The following is a 22,748-nucleotide window of genomic DNA, read 5'->3' as shown; positions in this document are numbered from 1 at the left end:
CCAGCACCGAGGGCCTTCTGGCGGTTCCCTCACTGCGAGAAGCCAAGTTACAGGGAACCAGGCAGAGGGCCTTCTCGGTAGTGGCGCCCTCCCTATGGAACGCCCTCCCACCAGATGTCAAAGAGAACAACAACTACCAGACTTTTAGAAGACATCTGAAGGCAGCCCTGTTTAGGGAAGCTTTTAATGCTTGATGTATTACAATATTTTAATATTTTTTTGGAAGCCGCCCAGAGTGGCTGGGGAAGCCCAGCCAGATGGGCAGTGTATAAATAAATTATTATTATTATTATTATTATTATTATTATTATTATTATTATTATTATTATTATTATTATTATTATTATTGAGTTGCACTGCCTGTGTCTGTCTTCTCCTGACACAGGTCATCCATAAGTGTAGCTTCTGTACTGGAACCAGACCTTCAGGCGGAATAAAGCATGGAACGGCCCAACTTCCACTTACTCAAGCCCCTTACCTAAGAAGAGGATATTTGCAACCTGCCAATAATTATTTGAATCCTTGGGTTCCAGGGGGTTCCTAGAAGCAGCCTTAGGCAAGCATCTCTTTCAAGGCAGATGGTATCAGATAGTGTCATTCTACTACTTAGTCACTAGATGGCACTAGACTTAGGCACCCATTTGCCCTATACATTTAAGCTTTTATTGTACCACTTTCAACAAGCCATGGTTTCCCTCAAATAAATCATGGAAGCTACAATTTGCTAAGGGTGATGCTAGCGGTTAGAAGACCCCTATTCCCCTCACAGAGCTACAATTATCAGTCCATTAACAGGGATGCGGGTGGCGCTGTGGGTAAAACCTCAGCGCCTAGGATTTGCCGATCGCATGGTCGGCGGTTCGAATCTCCGCGGCGGGGTGCGCTCCCGTCGTTCGGTCCCAGCTCCTGCCCACCTAGCAGTTCGAAAGCACCCTTAAGTGCAAGTAGATAAATAGGTACCGCTTTATAGCGGGAAGGTAAACGGCGTTTCCGTGTGCTGCGCTGGTGCTGGCTCGCCAGAGCAGCTTCGTTATGCTGGCCACGTGACCCGGAAGTGTCTCCGGACAGCGCTGGCCCCCGGCCTCTTAAGTGAGATGGGCGCACAACCCTAGAGTTGGACACGACTGGCCCATACGGGCAGGGGTACCTTTACCTTTAACAGTTAACTGGGGTGTATGGGGGTATTAGGGGAGGGGTAGCCCCTCTGGTGGGAGGGGCACGTCATGCTTCTTCTGAGGTAGCTTGTCCACCTTTGGTCCCCACCTTGCACTCAGCTCTCACCAGTGACTCACGGAAGCTGTCAGCATGAGACTGGGCCAACCCCCGGGGGAACAGCTTTGACTGTCCGGTTAAACCAGGTGAGGGTAGCCGATGTGTCTCAAACCCTCAGTGAGTTAGGGACTTCCTCTGCAAGCAAAGACAGGCTCTGGCAGGTTGAGAGGACGAGACCAATAGAGGGTTCAATGGCCAAGAAGGTGGTTTCTGGACAAGTTGTAGAGGAAAGTGAGGGGCAGGTGGGGTTTGTTAACTTGGGAAGGCAAGAAAGGTAAAACTCTGATGCTAATCCTGCCCTGCAAGATAACTCCGGGAGAAAAGACTAGGGAGTAAACCATTCATGGATTTGGAGTGGAGTGCTTAAGATGGCTGGATAGCACTTTGCACACCGCCTGCAGCCAAGCTGGTGCCAAACGTGTTGCTCTACTTTTGTTTGGGTCACAGCAGAAAGGCCGAGAGTGGGGTCTTGTCATCTGGGCAGCCCAGGACTTCCATACACAGTCAGGCTTGCGCCCCAGGGGAGTCACTTTGGTGCTGCAAACGTGATTTGACTTCCCCGTTATCACTTGAGGCAGACGGATGCCAACGACAAAAACAGTTAATCTTCCCGCGGAATTCTGAGAATTGTAACTCTCTGAGGGAAATAGGGGTCTCCTGACAACTCTCAGCACTCACAACAAACTACAGTTCCCAGGGTTCTTTGTGGAGAAGCCATGACACAAGTGGTGTAACACTGCTTTGAATTATAGTGCAGATGGAGACCTTAAACTGTGTGGCATCAGGAGTTTCTGCAATCTGTTCTGTTCTTGTTTAAGAGGGTCAATAAAGTTATTGTCTAGCTTCCTGACTGATGCCTTCTGGGATAGCTGGGGCTGCCCTCTCTCACAAGGAGAGGTTCATTACCACTCCCTGCCAGAGAAGCTGGTCAATCCCTCTCCATCCTGTTATCAGCCATGAAGGCCAAAGGTCAAGTGGGCATGGAGTTGGTAGGCAGGGAAATATAGTCCCCCCCAAGTAATGTGATAGGGCATGCATGAGTCAGAACCAACACCCCATGGCCTGTAGAAACCTTTCCAGTATGCTGAAGCTAAGTTGCACATGTGTCATTATTTAGATCCTTATTAGGCAAGCTTTTGTCAAAGCAAATACATGATTCATTGCAAAATATTCCAGAGACCTTGACAGAACTAAACAAGAGAAACTGCCATTAAAGGCTTACAGCACAGCTTGTGTAAATCACATATATAATTCTGATTTAGTAGTTATTATGTGAGCTTCTCCTTTTGTTTTGTTTTTTAAGGGAAGATGTATTTGAAAATGCTTCCTTTAAAATACAGTGCATCTGTGATGATTATGTGGTTTAGGAAATAATAATCTCCATCAATGATTCAATTATAGCAGCACTAACAATGGCAAAATTACAGTAAATACACAACCGTTTAAAGCCCTAAACGGCCTCAACCCAGTATACCTGAAGGAATGTCTCCACCCCCATCGTTCAGCATGGACACTGAGGTCCAGCGCCGAGGGCCTTCTGATGGTTCCCTCATTGTGAGAAGTGAGGCTACAGGGAACCAGGCAGAGGGCCTTCTTGGTGGTGGTGCCCGCCCTGTGGAACACCCTCCCTTCAGATGTCAAGGAAATAAACACCTACCTGACTTTTAGAAGACATCTGAAGGCAGCACTTAGGGAAGCTTTTAATGTTTAATGTTTTATTGTGTTTTTAATATTCTGCTGGGAGCCGCCCAGAGTGGCTGGGGAAATGCAGCCAGATGGGCGGAGCATAAATAAAAAATTATTCTTATTATTATTTCATCACTGGCTCTTGAGTTTTGATTCCCTTGCAACCTTTTTGGTTGCAAAAGTTCACCCAACACACACACACACACACCATGCTTCGTTGAGTTGCTGCAACATTTTGGAACCATTATTATTTCACCTCCTCAAGGTGAAGTTCAGAATAATAAAGCACTTGTTATCCACCATTTAACAGAAAGGTGAATGGGTGGAATAGGGTAACAACAAGGTTGAGGCTATGTGGGCATAGGGGTGGGAGCACCAGATGTTGACTCTGCTGTTATGCCTGTGCAGCCCTGACCTTGCTGCCACCCCACAAAGTGATAAGGGGCAGCCAAGCAGGTGTCAGAAGAGCAGCTCCACAGCACTGCTGCTCCTGAGCCGGATTACTGTGTCCATCCTCCCTGGCCAGTGACCATGCTGGCTGGGGTTGATGGAAGCTGGAGTCCAGCAACAGCTTGGGGGTGGTGGTTCCCCACCCTATAGCTAGCAGCCACTCAACTGTTTTCATCCATCCTTGTTTTCACATATTTGGGACTAGGTTTCCTAATTCAGTAATGGCGACAGTTGTTAAAATGCAGAGGACAGGACAAGACAAGCCAACACATGCCTGAATCCTATCTCGCCACCTGGTCACAAAAAACGAGGGTAGCATGTAGTCGTCATGCCCCACCCTCAGTACTCTTGCATATTCTACAGCTATAGGACAGCCAGAAATTAAACAGGTGTTATCTTTCCAGCTCACAGAATCTGTTATGGGGAAAGCCCTTACCTGTTGAATTCATGACTGATGCGCTTTCCTTTTTTTTTTAAAGGCCTAGACCCTTTTAAAACGTGCTTTTTTGTCAGGGAGGGGGCGATTGGGTTGTTGTTTTTATTTTTATTATGTATTTTGTGGTTTTATATCTTTATTTTATTCTGTAGACCGCCCTGAGACCCCAGGGTATAGGGCAGTATAATTAATTAATTAATTAATTAATTAATGCAAGCACTTGTGCCCTCAGAGGTAAATCTTCTCGAGTTCAGTGAGGCTTATTCCCAATGTAGATGACACAGGATTTGCAGCCTGAATCTGGTTTCCCTTTCGATTTGTGGACTCGTCAACTGGAGGAGATATTACCTCTGGCCACTAGCACACCTAAAATCCACAGCCTCGCACCTGCAGAGTCGGAGGTTGCCCTTCTTCAGACGTTTCCCCATAAGACGGGAGCTTTCTGGAATCGAAGCGCGCGCTTTGCTGCCTACCAGTTGTTTCCCCCAATTCCAGCGTGAGGTGATGGACACTTTTGTAGACATCGGACCGCGACTGAGAGACGGGGCGGGCGGGTTTGTGTGTGTGATCCTTCCTGGCAAACAAACGAAGCAAGGGAACAAGACGTCCTAAGCTAAACCCCCAGCGAGAAATCCTGTGTGTGTTTGTGTGTCTCCCTGCTTCGGCGGGGCCCCCCAGGTGGTGTTTTTGTTTTTTGCTTCTCTTACTTTCTGCCTGCCTTCTTCGCTGCGCGTCCGACGTGTGCGCGGCCAGCTCGTGTTCCCGGAACCTCTCCAACCCTTCCTACGTGAGGGAAAGCAGGCCGGCTCCCCCGGCGGGGACAAATGACTCATGCCATACAAGCAAAGCGAGGCGGCTCTTAAGCCCTTCACACCGGGCAAGCAGCCCCCGGGTAAAATGAACGCCTCTCCAGACCGACGTGGGCTCCAAACAGAGGCTGCAGAAGGAAACTCCGCCCCAAATTAAACTGGGAAGAAAACTTCTCCAGACTAGCGGCGTTTCTTAAGCGTTTGCGCCAGATCGCCAGCCTTGCGAGATGTTTCTTTCGCTGCAGCCTTCGCGCACGTCGAAAGTTCCTCCGCTTTGACGGTCGTGGCCTTGAGGCCGTTCTATAGCAAGTACTGTACAGTAAGTTTTGCACAGTAGCATGCATTCCAGCCACGCAAAGGTCAGGCGGCTTTTGGACCCAGCACATGCCGCCTCTCTCTAGCCAGGCAAGCAAGAGGCACGATCACAAGTTCCAAGCCAGGCCTCAGCTCTAATAAATCTTACAGCTTTGTGTGCGATGCATAGCTGTCAACGTTTTCCCCCCTTTTAAGGGAAATTACCTTGTTCCAAATAGGATTCCTCGCAAGAAAAGGGAAAAGTTCACACTGCCATGCCATTTTCCTCTTCGCACTCCATTATGTTTAGTTTGTTTTTTCCTGGTGATGATTGGTAGCCGTTACAAAAACTGTATGCATTTAAAACACATCCCCTCCCCTAAAAAAAAATAATCCTAAAAGCTGCAGTTTAGGCCTCATCATGCTACAATTCCCAGCACCCATAAAAGTACAGTCCCCAGGTTTCTTGTGGGGGGGGGGTGCTTTAAATGTACAAGCCTCGGCCACACAACCAGTACATATGACCTTTCCTCTATCTTATCCAGTGCAATTTTTCTAGAAAAAGAGGTGCCAGAACTCATAATTGAATGCCTCCCTTGTTTTCTTATAATGGCAATGGTGCCTACCTGAGGTGCCAGAACTGAGTTCTGGTGAGCTCCGGTTGGAAAAAAAGCCCTAATCTTATCAATACTCCCTGCTCTACAGTGGTACCTCGGGTTAAGAACTTAATTTGTTCTGGAGGTCTGTTCTTAACCTGAAACTGTTCTTAACCTGAAGCACCACTTTAGCTAATGGGGCCTCCTGCTGCCGCTGTGCCGCCGCTGCACGATTTCTGTTCTCATCCTGAAGCAAAGTTTTTAACCCGAGGTACTATTTCTGGGTTAGCGGAGTCTGTAACCTGAAGCGTCTGTAACCCGAGGTACCACTGTACCCCAGTTTTTTCACCTCCAATACTTTGACCACAAATCTGCAGTATAAAACTGTGTTGGTTTGTTGTGATGCAGCAGCATAGGGGAACATCTTTTTAAATAAACAGGTTTATTGTGGCATAAGCTTTCATGGACTTTAATCTGCAGTGACCAGCCCAGGTCCCTCCTGGGCTCACAGTTACACTTCAAGACCTACTTTTTACCTTGCGGTAATCCCTCGACATGGGAGTATGCAGAAAGAAAAGCCTGTTGCACTGCGTTTAACCTCTCACTTTTGTTACATCTGGCTAAACACAGGAGCTGAGGAGAGACCTTGGATTAAACTGCATGATTTCTAGTTTGCAGGAGGTATCACTATCCTCACTCACATAAACCTTTGCTGCACTGGTTGGTTAATATAGGTCAGCTACCTTAAATGCTAACCTTAGCAATTTGTTCTGAAAATACCTAGCATCTATATGGGCATGCTGCTGTTGCTGCTCTAAATACATTTCTGATTTGAAGAGGAGCAAATCTTCCTGCTTCAGTTTGCCATATTAGAGGCCAATAATGTGTCAAGTAGGAGAAAAAAAGTGGAGCCTTCTGACGTACACATGCCCTGAACCTTCGTCTTAGAACATTAGTCATTCCCGTTAAGAATGGGCAGATTGCCACTACAGTCATCCCAATCCCAAAAGTAGTTAATCCAGAAACACTGAACTAGACCAATTACATAGACATCCATTGACCATTTCAAAATAAATCAAGTTTTCTCAGATTAGGATTATGTGATTGCAGTTTATCTGTATGTACGCGCACCCAGCCTCCCAACCACGTGATGCTCAGATGCCGTGGACCAGGGGTCAGCAAACTTTTTCAGCCGTGGGCCAGTCCACCGTCCCTCAGACCAGGTGGTGGGCTGGACTATATTTTGAAAAAAATATATGAACAAATTCCTATGCCCCACAAATAACCCAGAGATGCATTTTAAATAAAAGGACACCTTCTACTCATTCTGCTGATTCCTGGACCGTCCGCGGGCCAGATTGAGAAGGCGATTGGGCTGCATCCGGCCCACAGGCCTTAGGTTGCCTACCCCTGCCGTGGACGCACCACAAGGAAGTAGCAAATGCGTCCCAGCACCTATTGACAGTGCTGAGTGTGTGATAATTAGAAGCCCAGTATGCATGGAACCTAATAGCCCCTGTTGCACGGTCATTAGTATCAGTTGTGCAGAGACACTTGAGAGGTGGGGGACCTCAGGTCCCATTCAAGAGGGATACACCATCTTTTCTACTTTTCCATGGCAATTTTCATCACAGGGACATTGCAATAGTGTGAATCATCTGTATTTTTCTAAACAGATGATCACTCATCAGATCCCAGCTCAGAATAGCAAAGTAAAACAAAGCATGCATGTGGCAGGAGATCCAAAGTTAATCTGAAACTATCAAAATAGAAGATCCAAGGTCATTCTGAAACAATGTGGAACAGATTCCAAAGGGAGGTCTATTCTTTTGTGCTGGTCCTTTGTTGCCATTTTAAAAAAGAACTCAGGGAGTATGCTTTGTCTTTTTTCAAGATGCAGAAAATGTCCCCAGAGTGTGAACACTACGCCAGTGTGGTGTAGTGGTTAAGAGCGGTAGTCTCGTAATCTGGTGAACCGGGTTCGCGTCTCCACTCCTCCACATGCAGCTGCTGGGTGACCTTGGGCTAGTCATATTTCTCTGAAGTCTCTCAGCCTCACTCACCTCACAGAGTGTTTGTTGTGGGGGAGGAAGGGAAAGGAGAATGTTAGCCGCTTTGAGACTCCTTAGGGTAGTGATAAAGCGGGATATCAAATCCAAACTCCTCCTCTTCTTTACAAAAGAAATAGAAAATGCCGGCACATAACAAAAACGGCGATAAGGAACAGAAGTAAAAACTACGCAGAACAGAGTAATAACAGCACTCCTAATTATTTTGCGCTCACCGAGTTTCCAGTGCTAAGTTTTTAATCCTTGCTCACATGACTTTATCCAAACCGCAGGTGTATCCTGTACTTTGTTGCAAAGTATGGCTTTTTGATGTGGTGTTTCTCAAACCAGCTTCACACTGACTGGAGTCCTTTTAAGCCTTTTCTAATTAGCTTCTAGCCAAGGTGTGAACATGTTTGCTAGGGTAAAGACATATTTGCCCTTCAACGCCCCCTGGTGTGTACAGAAACAGAAATGAATCTAAGCCATGCTGAAGTGAACATCTAAGGGTTGGGGAGAAGAACTGTAAAATGCACACAACTTCCCCTCCCCAAACCTTCATTGCACTCCAAGCGGTCAATGTGAACAAACTCTGTGTTTCGGTCTCATCTCATATTATTTCAGTTCTGAACCAACCATGGGTTTCATTCTTACATTGCACATACACACATTTTCAGTAGACACAAACAGGATGAAGATTAGGAGAAGGAACCTGTTTGATAAATCACCGCTGTAAATGCCAAGAATTCAGCAGCCATGGGAATTCTGACCCAAGAGTCAGAGCATGGACAAGCTTATGCTACAAAAAGGAGCATTTTCTCAAAACTGCATGTATAAAACATCCACCCTCCACCCCTCATTGTTCCTGCAAATGGTTCGCTCCGAGAATACTAGATAAGCACTTGTGTATGTGCCGGTTTTGTATATGCACAAAATTCAGGAAGTTAAGCATTAAATAGGCAAATATTTCCAACCTTTGTTTCTGCCTGCCTGCAGTTGATGTCTTCTGATGTTGCAACAGGTAAGCATCAGCCTGGCTAGGCAAAACAGTTGTAGGTGAAATGTTATCCAGGGATTTTACTGCTAGTTTGTGTGAGCAGAAATCAGTTGAGACATTGGGGGGGGGGTTGCTTTTGATGAAAACTGGTATTTGATGCTTAAAAGGAAGGGGAGAAGATTATAAGAGCAGAGCTGTAATTAACATCCCATAAGAGTCGAAACCGTAAAGCTACAAAACCACTGTACAAGGAACAGTTACAGAACTATTAGGCCTCCTCAGTTAAGTTGTCATGTGGAGAAGTTCCTGGACTTCAGTGACGTGACACATAAGCTGCATGTGTCAGCGCTTAGAGAAGACTTTAATCTGCAAATGCGGATTAACACTAAATACTCAAAAAGCTTCAGGAGAATTCAAACAACATGCAGGTTATTGAACATGCGTAACTGCCTTTAATGACTTCTTGTTATGCACAAACCAAATATAGAGTGGTCTGAAACAAAACTTTGGTTAATTAAATATGTCAGCTTCATAACCCACGGTTTGAAGATGGCGTTTTTTTAGAAACTAATAATTTTGTTTCAAACTGTAATCTGGGCCACGCATAACAAAAGGATTCTTTAAAAAGTGAAAACTAAGTGTCTCCCAGCCACAGAGGTGGTGGAGAGAGTGTGCGCATTCAAACCCAGGGCTTTGCTTGGGCTCCCTGCAGCTCATGTGTAGCACTAAACCACCTATTAGCATTTTCTGAAATGCATAACTTGAGGTACTGGTTTTCTCAATAAGGGATATAATACAACAGTTGACTCCTGATGAAAAATTAGCAAAAGGACAGATGACACTTTTGAACAGAATTTATTTATTCCAAATATCACATAAATACATTTCCCCATGAATATTCCAAATATACATGAAATGAACATTGCAGCAATTTTTTTTATTTTAATTTTAAAAAAAGGGGTTTGGCTTTTGTTTCATATAACAAGAAGTGCCAAACCTAGTTGTAACACACACCTGTCTTTCATCTTCTTTTTAACCAAGTACAAAAATGCGATTAATAATTTATATTTGTACATATATACACATACACCCACACTCACACACACACACGTAGACATACACACATTTCTTCAACTAGCTTCAAAACAGATAAGGATTTTGTTTCAAGTTTTATCTACATAAAATACGTTTTCTTTTTAAAAAAACAAAAAAAACTGGTCACAAGCTCCAGGATCTGGTTTTTGTGGGTGCTTTGTTGATACAATCATTCCAGAGCTGCAAAATTAAGGCGCTACCAAACACCAGGCCTTCAGCTATGTATGACACTGCATGACTTACGCATACAGCTTTCTGAACACCCTCTGCCATTGATTCTCTTTGAAATTAACTACAGCAACAAGCCAAAGGAGCAGAAATCTGCTGATTATCAGCTCACTGGAGTCACAAAGCAATCTCAGTGACTGAAAAGAAGAAAGGAGATTTCGAAAACAGTAGATAAAAGGCCACAAAAGCAAACAACTGGTATGATCCGTGAATTTTTTTAAAAAAGGATTTAATTTTACTTACAAAATCTATTTTTTTTAGACGGAAGCCTTACACAGCAGGCTTATAATGGAAAACAGGTTTTTGCATGTTTGTTTAGAGGGGAGAACGGAATGCCTTCTCCTCCTTATCATAATCAATAAACATGTCTGGAACATTTTTCTGCAAAGCTTTTCAGACCATAGATACCCTAAGCCCCACTTCTCTTAGGCTGCCAGACCAATCAGCCTAAGAGAAACTAAAAAAAAAAATAAAAAAAAATTAAAATGTTGGCTTTCGTCATGTTTTTCAATTAATGCGTCTGCTCACTTGACAGACGTTGATTATTAAAAGAGCAGACAACCTGACCTTTAATTTCAAGGGCTAAGTGTACCATGTTGAATTCTGCCAGAAAAGTCCTCCAACCAAAACAAAACACCAAATAAGAATATCAGCGGTGCTGTAGAGAACAGAATTTAAACATGGAAAGTGCTGAAAAAGTAAATCAGCAGAACAAAATAAGTTTCCTGTTTATGCTCAACTGCCGTGTAACTTCAGCTATTAACAGAAAACGAGACAAGGAGGGGAAATATATGAAACAACTTTTAAGCAAGCACAAAGGTACTGTGAAAAATCATGAAGTTTGTCGAAGTTCCCTGCCAAAAATTAACGAGGGCACATTTTGAAGGGATTTTTTGTTTTTGTTTTTTACTAGATACCTTGGAAGCTTCTAATGTTCAGGGGGTTTACAGGAAGACAGATGTGTTTCGGAGAGTATGTATGATAGCACCCAGGGAGCAGATCGAAGGGAAAATTCACCAAGACGGTCCATTCTCTAGCTTAATGCTAGCTCTCTTGAAGGAAATACAAGCACAGCTCTGGTAGAAGGTAGCAGAACTTGCAGGAAGGCTATGGTAGAGATTATTAGATCATTGGTTGCAAGTTATGCAGTTTACAATTAAAAGTGTAGTCACAGGTCGTTACTTTACTACAAAAGGCGAATTCAAGGTAGAGGCAACTACAGTACATTCAGGGTGTGTGTTAATCAGTTCCTAGGCAACTGCTACTGGCAACTTCTGACTAGATACTTCTGCCAATCATCTAACACCACTCGGACTACAATTACGGTACGGATAATGCAGTCAATCACCTTTTAGATGATATTGCTTCCTGAATTCACATGCAAGTGTTCACACCTTCGTCAAAAGAGAACACACTTTGTAATTTAAGGAGGAGGCACTTCTGAAATATTTTGGTATTGCCACTATTTTCACCTTCCTGTCTTATTTGCACGTGAACCTGTGTCTTCAATTCACACGGCATTCCGAGATTTGAACCGGTGTTATTTCTCCCAAGCTGTTAACACAATTGTTTTCTACAATTTGGAGAGTTCAGCAGTTTGCAACAGTGCTTTTGCAGCTTCACGTTCACTGCTAAAATTTCTTTCCAACAGGCTGACAGACCTCTTTTTTTAAAAAAATAATAATTAAAAAAGAAAATTATTAACAATACGTACTGAGACATCAAAATACAGCTATATTTACAGAACCAACAACTAATTGAAGGTTAACACCTGGTTTAAGCTTGCATTGAAATTTGCCTTTACAGATTTCAGTATGTGCCTCCTCTCAAAGTTGTCACTGAGGACCAAGACTCCAAGCACAGACAGTGGTCGGTACATAACGAGTAATAATATTAACGTTTTGGTTAAAAAAAAATGTGCTAAGAAACATTGTTCCAGTATAACAGGTTAGGCTGGCATGGCTGTTGAAAATATAGGTGGAAACTGGATCTTACCTGTTCTGAGTTATACTTACAGAATGAGCATGGAAGGGTAATTTGAAATGGCAATTCTATATCTCAGCGGCCTTTTGAGAGATTACCACAGAACTGCTTGAACCAAGTATATATGTACATATGCTAGAAATGCTGGCCATGATCCAGCAATGAAGCTCAGCATGCTCAAGTGGCTCCAATGGCAGCAAAAAAAAAAGCATCCCGCGCACACAGGGAATTCCATCCGGCACGGGAGGCTGCAGGATCCTCATGCGTACCGATATCTAAGTCACAACCACTGACAACAGGCTATCCATAAGTAACTTTTTTCCATATTGTAATGCGGGTCACCTGAGGTTATTCTTTTTTTCTATTTGTAGGAAGTGGGGGGGGGCGGTTTAGGGGAACCCGACCATCCTATACATATATCGAAACACTATTTCCCATTACACACAGCATGCAAGTTACAAAGACAGGGAGGGTTGATCAGCTGCAGTGCTGTCACCAGCTACTCTTTTGGTCAAACACTGTCTTGCAAGGCGAACGTCCAGGAAAACACATTTTGCTTCACAGATCAATCATTTTGTCAATATGCTACAGACGAAAAGACTGCCCCCTGTTCATTTAACACTTGTTATCTTGTGCATTCTTCCTCTGGAGGATATTTTGGGGGGTTTCCCTTCAACTGGCAACCTCTAAGAATTGTTTTTTCAAAGTCTCTTTTCAGTTTCTAATCCACTGTTTGTTCCGAGTTCTGCTGTGTAGAATTCAAAATGGCTGTTTGGGGCTTCAGGGGCATCTCAGGGCTTGTGACTCAGTTGTTCCCCCCGTGATAAAATGGACAGTTGGTTGCAAGTAGTGATTCCAAGTTGTTGCCTACAGCGATCGGCTAGGCTGCGATTGTGGCGCAACTTCTAAGAGGCTCAGATTTCTCCAGGACAAGAGGCACAGAATGCTTGGTTAACTACTGGGCAGAGTGTGTGCAAAAAATAAAAAATTGTGAGTGCTTAGATGAGCAAATCAGTTTCACTGAAAGGGAAGAGTGCGCAGTCTCTTGAGAATACTTAGGAGTATTCACAACCATTTGTTTTCAGTGTCTGTTCACAAATGAGGATGTGTCATCTAGGTCTTTTGCGTGTCACAAATATTAATACACGCCGTATAGCGATCAGACGATCTTTAAGTGAAGTCATGGCAAGAATGGCCAATTGGGCCCTGTTCTCCAGTGGCAATACTGCCAACAGCCACCAGTACCAAGCTGGACCACTTGGGTTGCTCTGCAAAGGGAACAACAAAACAAGACATCTTTAACGTGCTTAATATTTATAGAAAAATCTAAACAACAACCCTCTGCACATAAATGTCTTACTATTTATAGGGTGATCCGAAATACCGCATTCTGCAAAATCCTCAGGCGATCGAGAGTGAGAACAGACCCTCTATTCCTCTCACCAACCCATCTTTTGGAGAAAACAGTACTATAACAGGGAGTCGGCCCAAAACCAAAAGAGCACTCTCTTTTCTGAAACTATTTCTATTTCTAGCTTGATCTCTGCTGTCTAAGACAAAATTATACCTGGCTAAAAATAATTGGCACAGAATAGAAACAAACAAAGCTATAGTATGACAATAACCTTTGGCCTGTTGTAATACTGGTGTTTATCATGCTAGTTAGAGAGAAAGAGAGAGAGACAGAGAGAGAGAAAGAATGTGTATTTGTTTAAAGAGATTGAATATACATCTAAGTCATTCACTACCATGTTTAGTTTGTAAGCCCATGTGAAATCAGACAGTTGGCATTATAGGAATGGACATCTTGAAGCCATCCCACAATCTTTGATGAAATAGGAAGAATAACATGGGTGGAGATTTTTTTTTTTAATGAGAATTGCTTTTTCCATTCTGGCTTTAAGCAGTTTTGAGCACTAAAAGCTGAACTAGGAACAACACTGATCATTCATGCAGATTTGCTCCTTTCTAAAATTTCCAGAGAGTGTTTTCCACACACACACACCAACCACTCACTATGTGGTCTTTCAAGTGCAACCGTCAAAGGAAGATCTCTGTAACTGTTTCGATTGAACAGTCCCGTGTTACTGATAAGGCTGTACTTTCACCCTGTACTAGCACAAAATGATTGGTTTATAATCTCAGAAAAGGCTAATGCACAAAAACAGAGCAAGGAAACAAAGCTAAACTGAAGACCGTACAAAATTTGCCCCAATGTCTGTCTGTTAAAATGAGTTATCAGTCTATGTGAGCAAGTCCAAATGTAATTATGACACAAATGAGGATTTAACATCTTAATAGATTCTCCCTGGGGTGGTAATCCAAACGTGCAAGATTTATTGGTGGCAGAAATTTAACTAGATGTTTTTAAAGGTGGTGGTTGTTGTTTTACTCCCAGAAGCAAGTGAGCATAGACCACAGTTTAGTATAGCAACTAGCTACCAATATATGTATTTTTAGGGCAGAAGGACAGTCTCTCTCTCTCTCTCTCTCTCTCTCTCTCTCTCTCTCTTTATTTTGAAAAATCTAACAGTGGATTACCTGTAACACTTCCCCCAACTTGAACAACAGCATGAATTAGAGCCCTTCCCCCTCTAATATATCTTTTTTTTTGGCAGAAAAACAGTTTTGGGAGGAGGTATTTGGAGCAGAGAGAAGTAGCAGGTTTTCTCATCGTAACTGCCTCATAAATGTGTGCTGGAACCTTGTAGAGGGAAAAACAGTCAGGGAGCAATTTGGCAGCGGCAAGGGGTTGGCGGTGGGGGTTAAGCACTCCCCCTGCTGTCTCTACATTCCAAATTTCTTCTTCTCAAAGTTTAAAGAAAGGGGGTTGGTTCTAATACACATTTGCATATAATGCATACTTAGTCCCTGGTGAAAAATGTACTCTGCACGCTCCTATCTTTGACCCTTTCTCAATTTAGTAAATTGAACTTCTTACAAATTTCAGCTCTGAGAACTCTGCTGTTGTTCTAGGGACGGGGTGTGTATGTGTCGGTGTAAAATGGCATATTTTCTTCTACTCACACTGCAGTATCATCACTGGATGTCTATTAGGTTTATACTCCTTTGTTGGGGCCTAGGGATGTGGTTTGCATGGACCCTATCCCTATATTGCACATTTCCTGGGGCCTGCTGCTCCACACTTTCAAGCAGCAAGCTTTGGTCTGCAGGATTGGTCTCCAGAAATTTCCCCACCCTTTCAGAGGAAGGGTGAAGGGAACTTATGGTCCACCCCCCTGCAAAAGTTGATGGAAAGTATCCCCTACTCTGTGCCCTTAGACGTTCTGACCCACGAACATCTCTTCAAATGGAGACTTGAGGTATGTATAGCACTTACCTGTGGCTCAGGCTCCTTCCCTGGCATGGACCCAAAGTGGTTCAGAATTTGCGCTTTCATGTTGTCTTTAAGAGAAGTAAACCAGGCGACAGCTTGATCATAGACTGAATCATGAAGGCGGACAAGTTCTTCATACTCTGCCCCTTCAACCTACACAATGTGCAAAAAGGGATTCAAAGTCACGTTTCTCTCATTTGCAGTGTAACAAAAACAAGGCAGATAATATGAATTAGGGTTTATCTACACTTACTTTCCGGGGCACGGTCCGCGCTTTAAAGCTCTGTGTCTGAGTGCCCCCCCTTTTTTTGCTTCAGAACTTCCCCCGCAAAACCCCACTCTTTAAAGCTGAATTGGAGCAAAAGGCAACCCAGGGGAAATCTGAATAGCCATTTGCTCCGATTCAGCTTTAAAGAGTGGGTTTTAACTGGTAAAGATTGGGGTGGGGGGAAAGAGCACTTGGACACAGACCAGGAAAGTGTGGACCTGTGCCTGGAAAAAACGGAGCAAAGGGTAAGTGTGGTTAAGGCCTTAAAGTGCCGCCTAAACATTTAAGCCACTTTCAAAATGACTTGGGGCACAGTAACTTGATTTTTGCGCTAAAATGGGCACTGGGACAGAGGACAGTGTAGCCTAGAGAAGGTGTACTCCCTGAAAGCTCTACTCAGACCCATTCTGTCCCCTAAGCGTGTGGCAGAAACTGCAGTAAGTTTGTGTAAAAAACCCACCAACACTTGCTTTGCAATCACAAGGGCCACAAACTTTCTCCTTCAAAAGCAAAACAGAGATCCTTTGGGTGGTAAAGGTGTTCATCTCATTTGGGGTTTTTTATACTAACTGTTTTAGAGAACTTTTCGTCTGAATGTTGAATGTGTAAATGTATGTCTAGAGACAATGGATAAAGCGAACACCATCAGATGTACTGCTGGATAAGTGTTTAATGCTAATTGTATTTGTTTAAAGACCAATATAAATTGTTTTTAAAAACAATTTAAAACATAGGTTACAAATATATATGTATATTTTAAACGTTAGACAGGAACTCTTTCTATACTTTTTGAGAAGCCAGCTAAAACTTTTAATTCAGCAAACCTATCCAGACACAGATCACTATTATGTATGCATGTTTTTAAAATGTTGTTTTTTATCTGTGTATTATTGATCACCTTATATTAATTGATGTGTGTAGATTTTTCATTAAGGGTATACCGTATTTTTCGCCCTATAGGACGCACTTTTTCCCCTTCAAAAATGAAGGGGAAATGTGTGTGCGTCCTATGGGGCGAATGCAGGCTTTCGCTGAAGCCTGGAGAGCGAGAGGCGTCGGTGCGTACCGACCCCTCTCCCTCTCCAGGCTTCAGGAAGCCTGCAGTCCAAAGCACGGAGGACGCCCCGTGCTTCGTGCAGGTGTCCGCAAGGCTTGCAGGCAACAGCCTGTTCTGGGGGCTGGGGACGGGGGAAGCTTGGGCTCCCCCCCCCCCAGCCCCGCAATCAAGCTCCAGGAGCGATGGCAAGGTTACGCAACCTCGCTTTCTCTCCTGGACCCCCAGCCCCGAGGCTAAAAACGAAGCCAGGACAGCGAGCAGGATCCATCCCGCTCGCTGTCATGGCTTCTTTGCTCTTTGGGGCTCGGGGGAAAAATAATTACCCCCCCTTTATTCCCCCCCCAAACAAGTGCGTCCTATGGGCCGGTGTGTCCTATAGGGTGAAAAATACGGTATATTTTTTCCCAAAATGAATGAAACATTAAAAACAACTGTAAAAAAATAAGCCCCACCATACTTCAACAATAACAGTAAAACATATTCCAAATCAGATGATTAAAATCAATGCAATAAAACAAGCATCTGCAACCCCCCCCAAAAAAATAGATTAACAGCAAACCACGCAGCACAATACAATAAACTAAATATAATTCAAAAACCATCATAACAGAAGCATGACACCCACACCTTATAGAAGCAGTGATACAGAAGAAGCTTTCTGACTGAAATGAGTGGCTCCTCCACAATTATTCAAGGAAGAACATTACAGTGGTACCTCTAGTTACGGACTCGATCTGTTCCGGGGTGCCGTTCGCACCCCGAAAAGCCCGTAACTGGAGCACCGCTTCTGCGCATGTGCGAAGCACGCACAACGCTTCTGCGCATAGCATGCAGAACGCTTCTGTGCACACACATGCGGCAAAACCCAGAAGTATACACTTCTGGGTCTGCTGAGTTCACAAGCCGAAAAGACGCAACATGAACCTAATGCAACACAAGGTATGACTGTATTCCCCAAGGCCTGCTAGCATGGGGAAGCAATTTCTTTGTACTGGAAACTTGTGGCAGCCACCTAAAAAGTCAAAACTTCCATCTCTACCGCTGAGCAGAAGGGCCTAACTTGCTATCTCCCCTCATAGAGCCTTAAACTCAGTGACTGCTTCCAGCAGCGCAATGGGTCTGACAGCAGCAAGCTCTCCCATAGCCTTCATGCATTTGGGTGCTATTCTTAAGGCAGATCAAACCTCCTTGACTCAATGTGGCTTCTGCATTAAGAGGATTTCACTGTATTTAAAAGAGACAGTCATCCACAAGGACAACCTTCTTAGGGGAAGGATGGAAAGTGAAGAGCAGAGAGTTCAACAAAGTGCATGAAGCACAAGCGTACAATTTTACACACATCTGCTTTCACGTGGAAACTTCTCGAGCCACTGTTTTATGGCAAAGACATTCGCATGGGGATCAAAATGGCGTCCTTGATACAAAAGAAGGTTCTGCCATATTTTGAGGTAGCCGAACTAAAAAGTGGAATTCTACCAGATTCTGGGAGGGACCAACACCTTGTCACCTCAAGCATTTCCAATGCTTGGTATTCTCATGGTTTAGTGCTGCATTAGTGTCCTTCTGATACAGTGAATAATGTGTGTATGTGCTTTCAATTATTTACACAATCGTGTTGCAGATTAGTAGCCTCAGGTCTGGTAAGCTTCCAATCCTCCTTTTGAAGGATGGAAAGATGGCAATCAACAGCGAATGATTATATATATGCACGCTGTTTAAAAAGCCACTTGCTAAACAGTCATCTGTATTCTCCCCGATGTCCATGACTGATGTGGAGGATGTGAGTTAAGTCTCTTTGCAGAGTGGATATTAGGCAAATACACTTGTAAAAGACCCTTACGAGACAAGTTGTAATTTGAGTATATTTGAACAAATGATTTTTTTCTGCTGCCAACTCTTGCTCTGCATGTAATAAGAGATCTATTTCTAGTATTCTGTCCAAAACTCAACACAGTAGCTCAAGTTATTTTAACCTTCAAGATCAGAATGATATCCTGTTCTCTATGCCTTCATCTGTTCCTTCCATCTGAGAACAACTTTACGCTGCGCTGCTGGAGAAACCAGTTGCAGAAATTAACAGGATTAAGCGCCAGTGACCAAAGCATGCTTGAGCAATGCGTGATCCGATATAGAGCTTTCTAATGCCTTATCATCAATCTAAAGCAGAGCACCACTATTTAAGAGGCATGATACAAATTACAGGCAGATTATATATGCCAGTTCTTACATTTGTCCACTAAATACTCCTAGCAGTACCTATAACCACCAATTTTAGTGAAATTCCCATTTCTCATGTTGCTTGTTTCCCCAAACTGCTGCTGCTATAAACTCATGTTTTCTCACTCGGTATATTTTTCAGGCTGTGCAGGGCATGTACAACTAGGAATGCTACACAATAAAGTTATAAACATCTCCAGGAATATGCTTCCAGTCATTGTGAAGTTTGGTATGATGCTGTCTCTTCAAAACTTGTTGAGCATAGTGTTTCGATTCAAAGTAATATTAAATTTCCTAATGTTAGTGGACCAATATGCAGAGCAGGAGAGAGGAAGGAAATGGCTTAAGCTACTGGGGAAAGAAGGTTCTATGGTTAGTAGAGGAGGAGAAAATGGCAAGGGATGAAGAGAGGTTAGTATTAAGAGGTTTGGATAGGGTTGTCTAATGGGGGGACGGGGACCCAAAACCAACATAATTTATTTTGCAGTTAATTACATAAAAGGATGCATACTTGGAAGGCAAGTGTAGAAAAAAGTCTCACAAAACTATACAAGTTACCTTTTTATCTTCCATGTATTCAATGTTTGCAGTATTATACCCGTCTCTCTGACCATGGCTCAAGACCCTGAAACGCCGGACACCAACTGTGTCAACAACTGAACGTCCATCAGGGAAAAACTTCACATCCCTGATCTCTAACATGCAGCCGTAATCTGCAAACCTGAAGGGACAAAGAGAGCCATATTAGTCCTGTGTATTAAGTATACCTAAAAATTCTAAGCGTACTTAAGGAATGTGTCTCATTGATTCAATATGGAATCATCAGTTCCATGCATAAGCATGTCTAGAATCAAACTGTAAAAGGTTCTTGCATAAATTGTGCATATACGTGATCAGAGAGATGCAACGCATGTGGAACTAGGGTGCCTATTCTGTGACTGATGAAAGGCTGCAACATTGGTGTTAGAAGAATGCAGGGACTACGTTCAGATGGCTGGATTTTCTTAGTACTTTGCAGCTCCCCATGAGATTATTGAGGGTGAACAGTTAGGAGTTCTTTAACTCTTTAGATCAAGGTGTGTATGTGCTGCAGGATTTGCCGCCTGCTTGAATTGTCGTTTTGTCATCTGAGTCAGCATGTAATACACACAAGTCACTTTCAACACATGTAATAAAACAATCTTTCTTTATTCCTTTTGGGTGAGAACTTCTTGTCGGCACCAAGTTAAGGATAAACACATATTCATAACGAACACACATTGTAACTCTAGCCGTGGATCCTTAATAGTTCTTTAAAGTGTGTGTATGAATACACCTGAGTGCTGGACACACAGGTGGGTTCAGACACACACACTCTGTAACACCAGCACCTCTTTCGGGAATTTAGTATTTTCAAGTCTGCTTCCAAATCCTTTGCTTACCCTTTCAGTTCATCAGCTAAGCACATGCCAAACTGCTTGGTGCCAGTATCCATACATCTTCTTATCATTAGCCGATAGCGGGGTTCAAAGATGTGAAGAGGGCAAGGAATGGTAGGGAATGCCATGGTGCACACAAAGATGGGGACATCTTTATTCAGGCTGTAAGAGAACGAAGAGTCGTATTAAATCAGCACATGGAGCCGAAAGCTATTTTCTGAAACCTGCTGTCAGGGAACTGCCATCGGAAGGAAGGGAGGTGGAAGGGCTCACACAGGTTGGGAGAGACTCAGCAGCTGAAGAGGGAACCAGTAGGGGGAGAGGAGGTGAGCTGAGGGAAAGTGAGCAGGAGGGATGGCTCCGAGACACTTCCAGCGAGGGCAGTGGGGAGGTTTCAGGACCTCCCGTAGGGACACCTACTCCTCGCCGGAAACTGTCACGCAGAGAGTCCAGAAGACGTGTTTCCGTTAAGGAGCTTTTATGTTGGAAGCGATTCCGAAAGCAACCACTGTCGGAATCTGCCAGCGACTGAGGGAGCCATGTTTAAGGGGCTCCGTTACAGACAGAGGTTTGCAAACTTGATCAAACTCTGAGGGACTTGGATTTTACGCACAAGCAGCTCATCGTCCCATCACACCTGCCATGAAATAAGCTTGGCTGTGTTGACATTATTATTCCCTATTTCCTAGGCCTTCCGTCTATCAGTGACACACCCACATGCAACATTAATCCACAGTTTTAAAATCAACTGGAGCAGGCCTGCACGCCATGTTTGTTCTTGGCCTACTGCTTGTAGTGCGTTTAAAGGAAATAAATCATGAGCCAGCGCAATCGTGAGCAAGGCACACATCATAACAGAATTGTTTCCTTCGCCCCTGCCCTCCTCTCTTTCATAGGAAGGCTGCTTACTTTGACAATTCCTTCATTTCTTCTTCGTAAACTTTCTTCCTTTCAGACAACTCTTCTGGCAAGTAGCGAACTATTAATTCTTCAGTAAGGATGGTCTTCTTGTAAGTTCGGCCGGCCAAAAACTAAAAATGAAAGCATTCAAGAACTCAGTAACAAAGCTGGCTTAGGGGCAGAATCTAGTGGTGAAGTTAGTGTGGTTAGCCAAACCTTTCCATACCTCAAAAGCACTGGGGGGGGGGGGGCCTGCAGATGTTGTTGGATGGCAACTCCTACAATCCCTCATCATTAGACATGATGACAGGAGTCTGACTTCCAACATCATCTGTAGGCCCCAGGCTCTGCCATCCTTGCCTTAAAGTCTGAAGAGAAGAAAAGGTGTGTTCAAAATACACAAAGATGGCACAATCCTGTATAGTGCAGTGAAGGGTTAACCCTGGTTTTCAACAGCCAGGACAGATACACGGGATAGCAAAATAGTAGGGGGGGGGCACTCATTACTGTATCCGCAGAAGATGCCGTAAAAAGAAAGAAAGAACAGGACCCATTCTATTATTGTGGTAAAGCCGTACTGCAAAGAAATTTCCAATTACTTTCCTTTTTTTGTAGTCAAAAACGACCTTGGAGGAAATAATTCATGTTTAACTACTGCTATGCAGTATATTCATATCTTGCTAGCGAAGCTTCTTTGAGATGCCCAGCTATAAAATGAGGTTCACATTAACAGGTAGGGAGCCTGCCAAAAGAGGGTTGTTGTTGTTTTGCTCCTCTACTAATCCCTCCCCCGTGTTTCCTGGCTCTGTGGGCAACAGCTGGAGCCAGGAAGAGTCCAGCTCAGACATAGCAGGGCTGTGGCAGGTCCCTGCAGGCTCAGTGTTCATGAGGCCAGTTCCAAAAATATTCGACACTTTGTCTTGAGTTGGGTGTGTGGATCCAAGTCTCCAATAGCCCAATCCCTTCAGCAGTGTCTGGGCTAAAGAGTGTGTACATGAGCTTCCTCCCTTCCCTTTGCCATCATACCAAATGAAAAACCTCGTCATTCCCCCAAGAGGAAAGCCTCCTGGACCCTGCAATAACTTTGGGGAGGAAAGCATGCAGCTCGATCTCCTTTGGCCTCCAAATCCGCTCTGGGAGCTTAGGCTGAAGGGTAACACATAAAAAACACCTTGCTTCCTTTCAGCCTAACTTCTATTCACAACTGTTTAGAACCACACAACTTTTATAGAGTTGGAAGGGACCTCAAGGATCATCTAGTCCAACCCGTTGCACAATGCAGGAATGTCTTGCAAAACATGGAGCTCAAACCCACCACCCGGAGATTTAAGAGTCCCACACTCTTTGCATTACTTTGCATTTTATAATGATGCTTTAAAAACGTTGCGAGCAACCTTGATTCCCAAACTTGGGAGAAAAAGAAGGATATAAATATATTAAATAAATATAAATAAAACTGAGCTGAGCTGTGCAACTCTTGAGCATGCCTAGCCTTGTGTCCTGCTGCAATTTTGAGTGGAGGGTATTTCACCCACACCCAAAAGTTTCCCTGCATACCCTGAGGGCCTTTATCACTGGAACACACCTACTTCTGCATCACCAATTCCTTATTTTGCAAGCCAGCCCCCACCCCCCACCCCACGCCTGGTTTGCTAAC

The 22,748-nt window shown here is 43.8% G+C and overlaps 1 protein-coding gene across 1 annotated transcript in view; it reads right to left on the bottom strand.

The window, feature by feature from the left end:
* Positions 1-9,535: 9,535 nt before the first annotated feature.
* The window catches only part of LONRF2 (LON peptidase N-terminal domain and ring finger 2), a 40,091-nt gene continuing 26,878 nt past the window's right edge, over positions 9,536-22,748 (bottom strand). Inside the window, exons 8-12 of the mRNA XM_081198348.1 lie at positions 21,101-21,222; positions 20,195-20,353; positions 19,332-19,494; positions 15,235-15,384; positions 9,536-13,162 (exon numbers count right to left, since the gene is read on the bottom strand). Of these exons, the coding sequence (XP_081054474.1) occupies positions 13,004-13,162; positions 15,235-15,384; positions 19,332-19,494; positions 20,195-20,353; positions 21,101-21,222 (753 nt within the window). The 3' untranslated portion in view covers positions 9,536-13,003. The remainder of the gene's footprint in view (positions 13,163-15,234; positions 15,385-19,331; positions 19,495-20,194; positions 20,354-21,100; positions 21,223-22,748) is intronic.

Source organism: Podarcis bocagei, assembly GCF_964188305.1.
Source record: "Podarcis bocagei genome assembly, chromosome: 6".
In the NCBI taxonomy this organism is placed as follows: Eukaryota; Metazoa; Chordata; class Lepidosauria; order Squamata; family Lacertidae; genus Podarcis; species Podarcis bocagei.
Note: the sequence above shows the minus strand (reverse complement) of the source record. Positions and strands in the feature narration are given on the sequence as shown.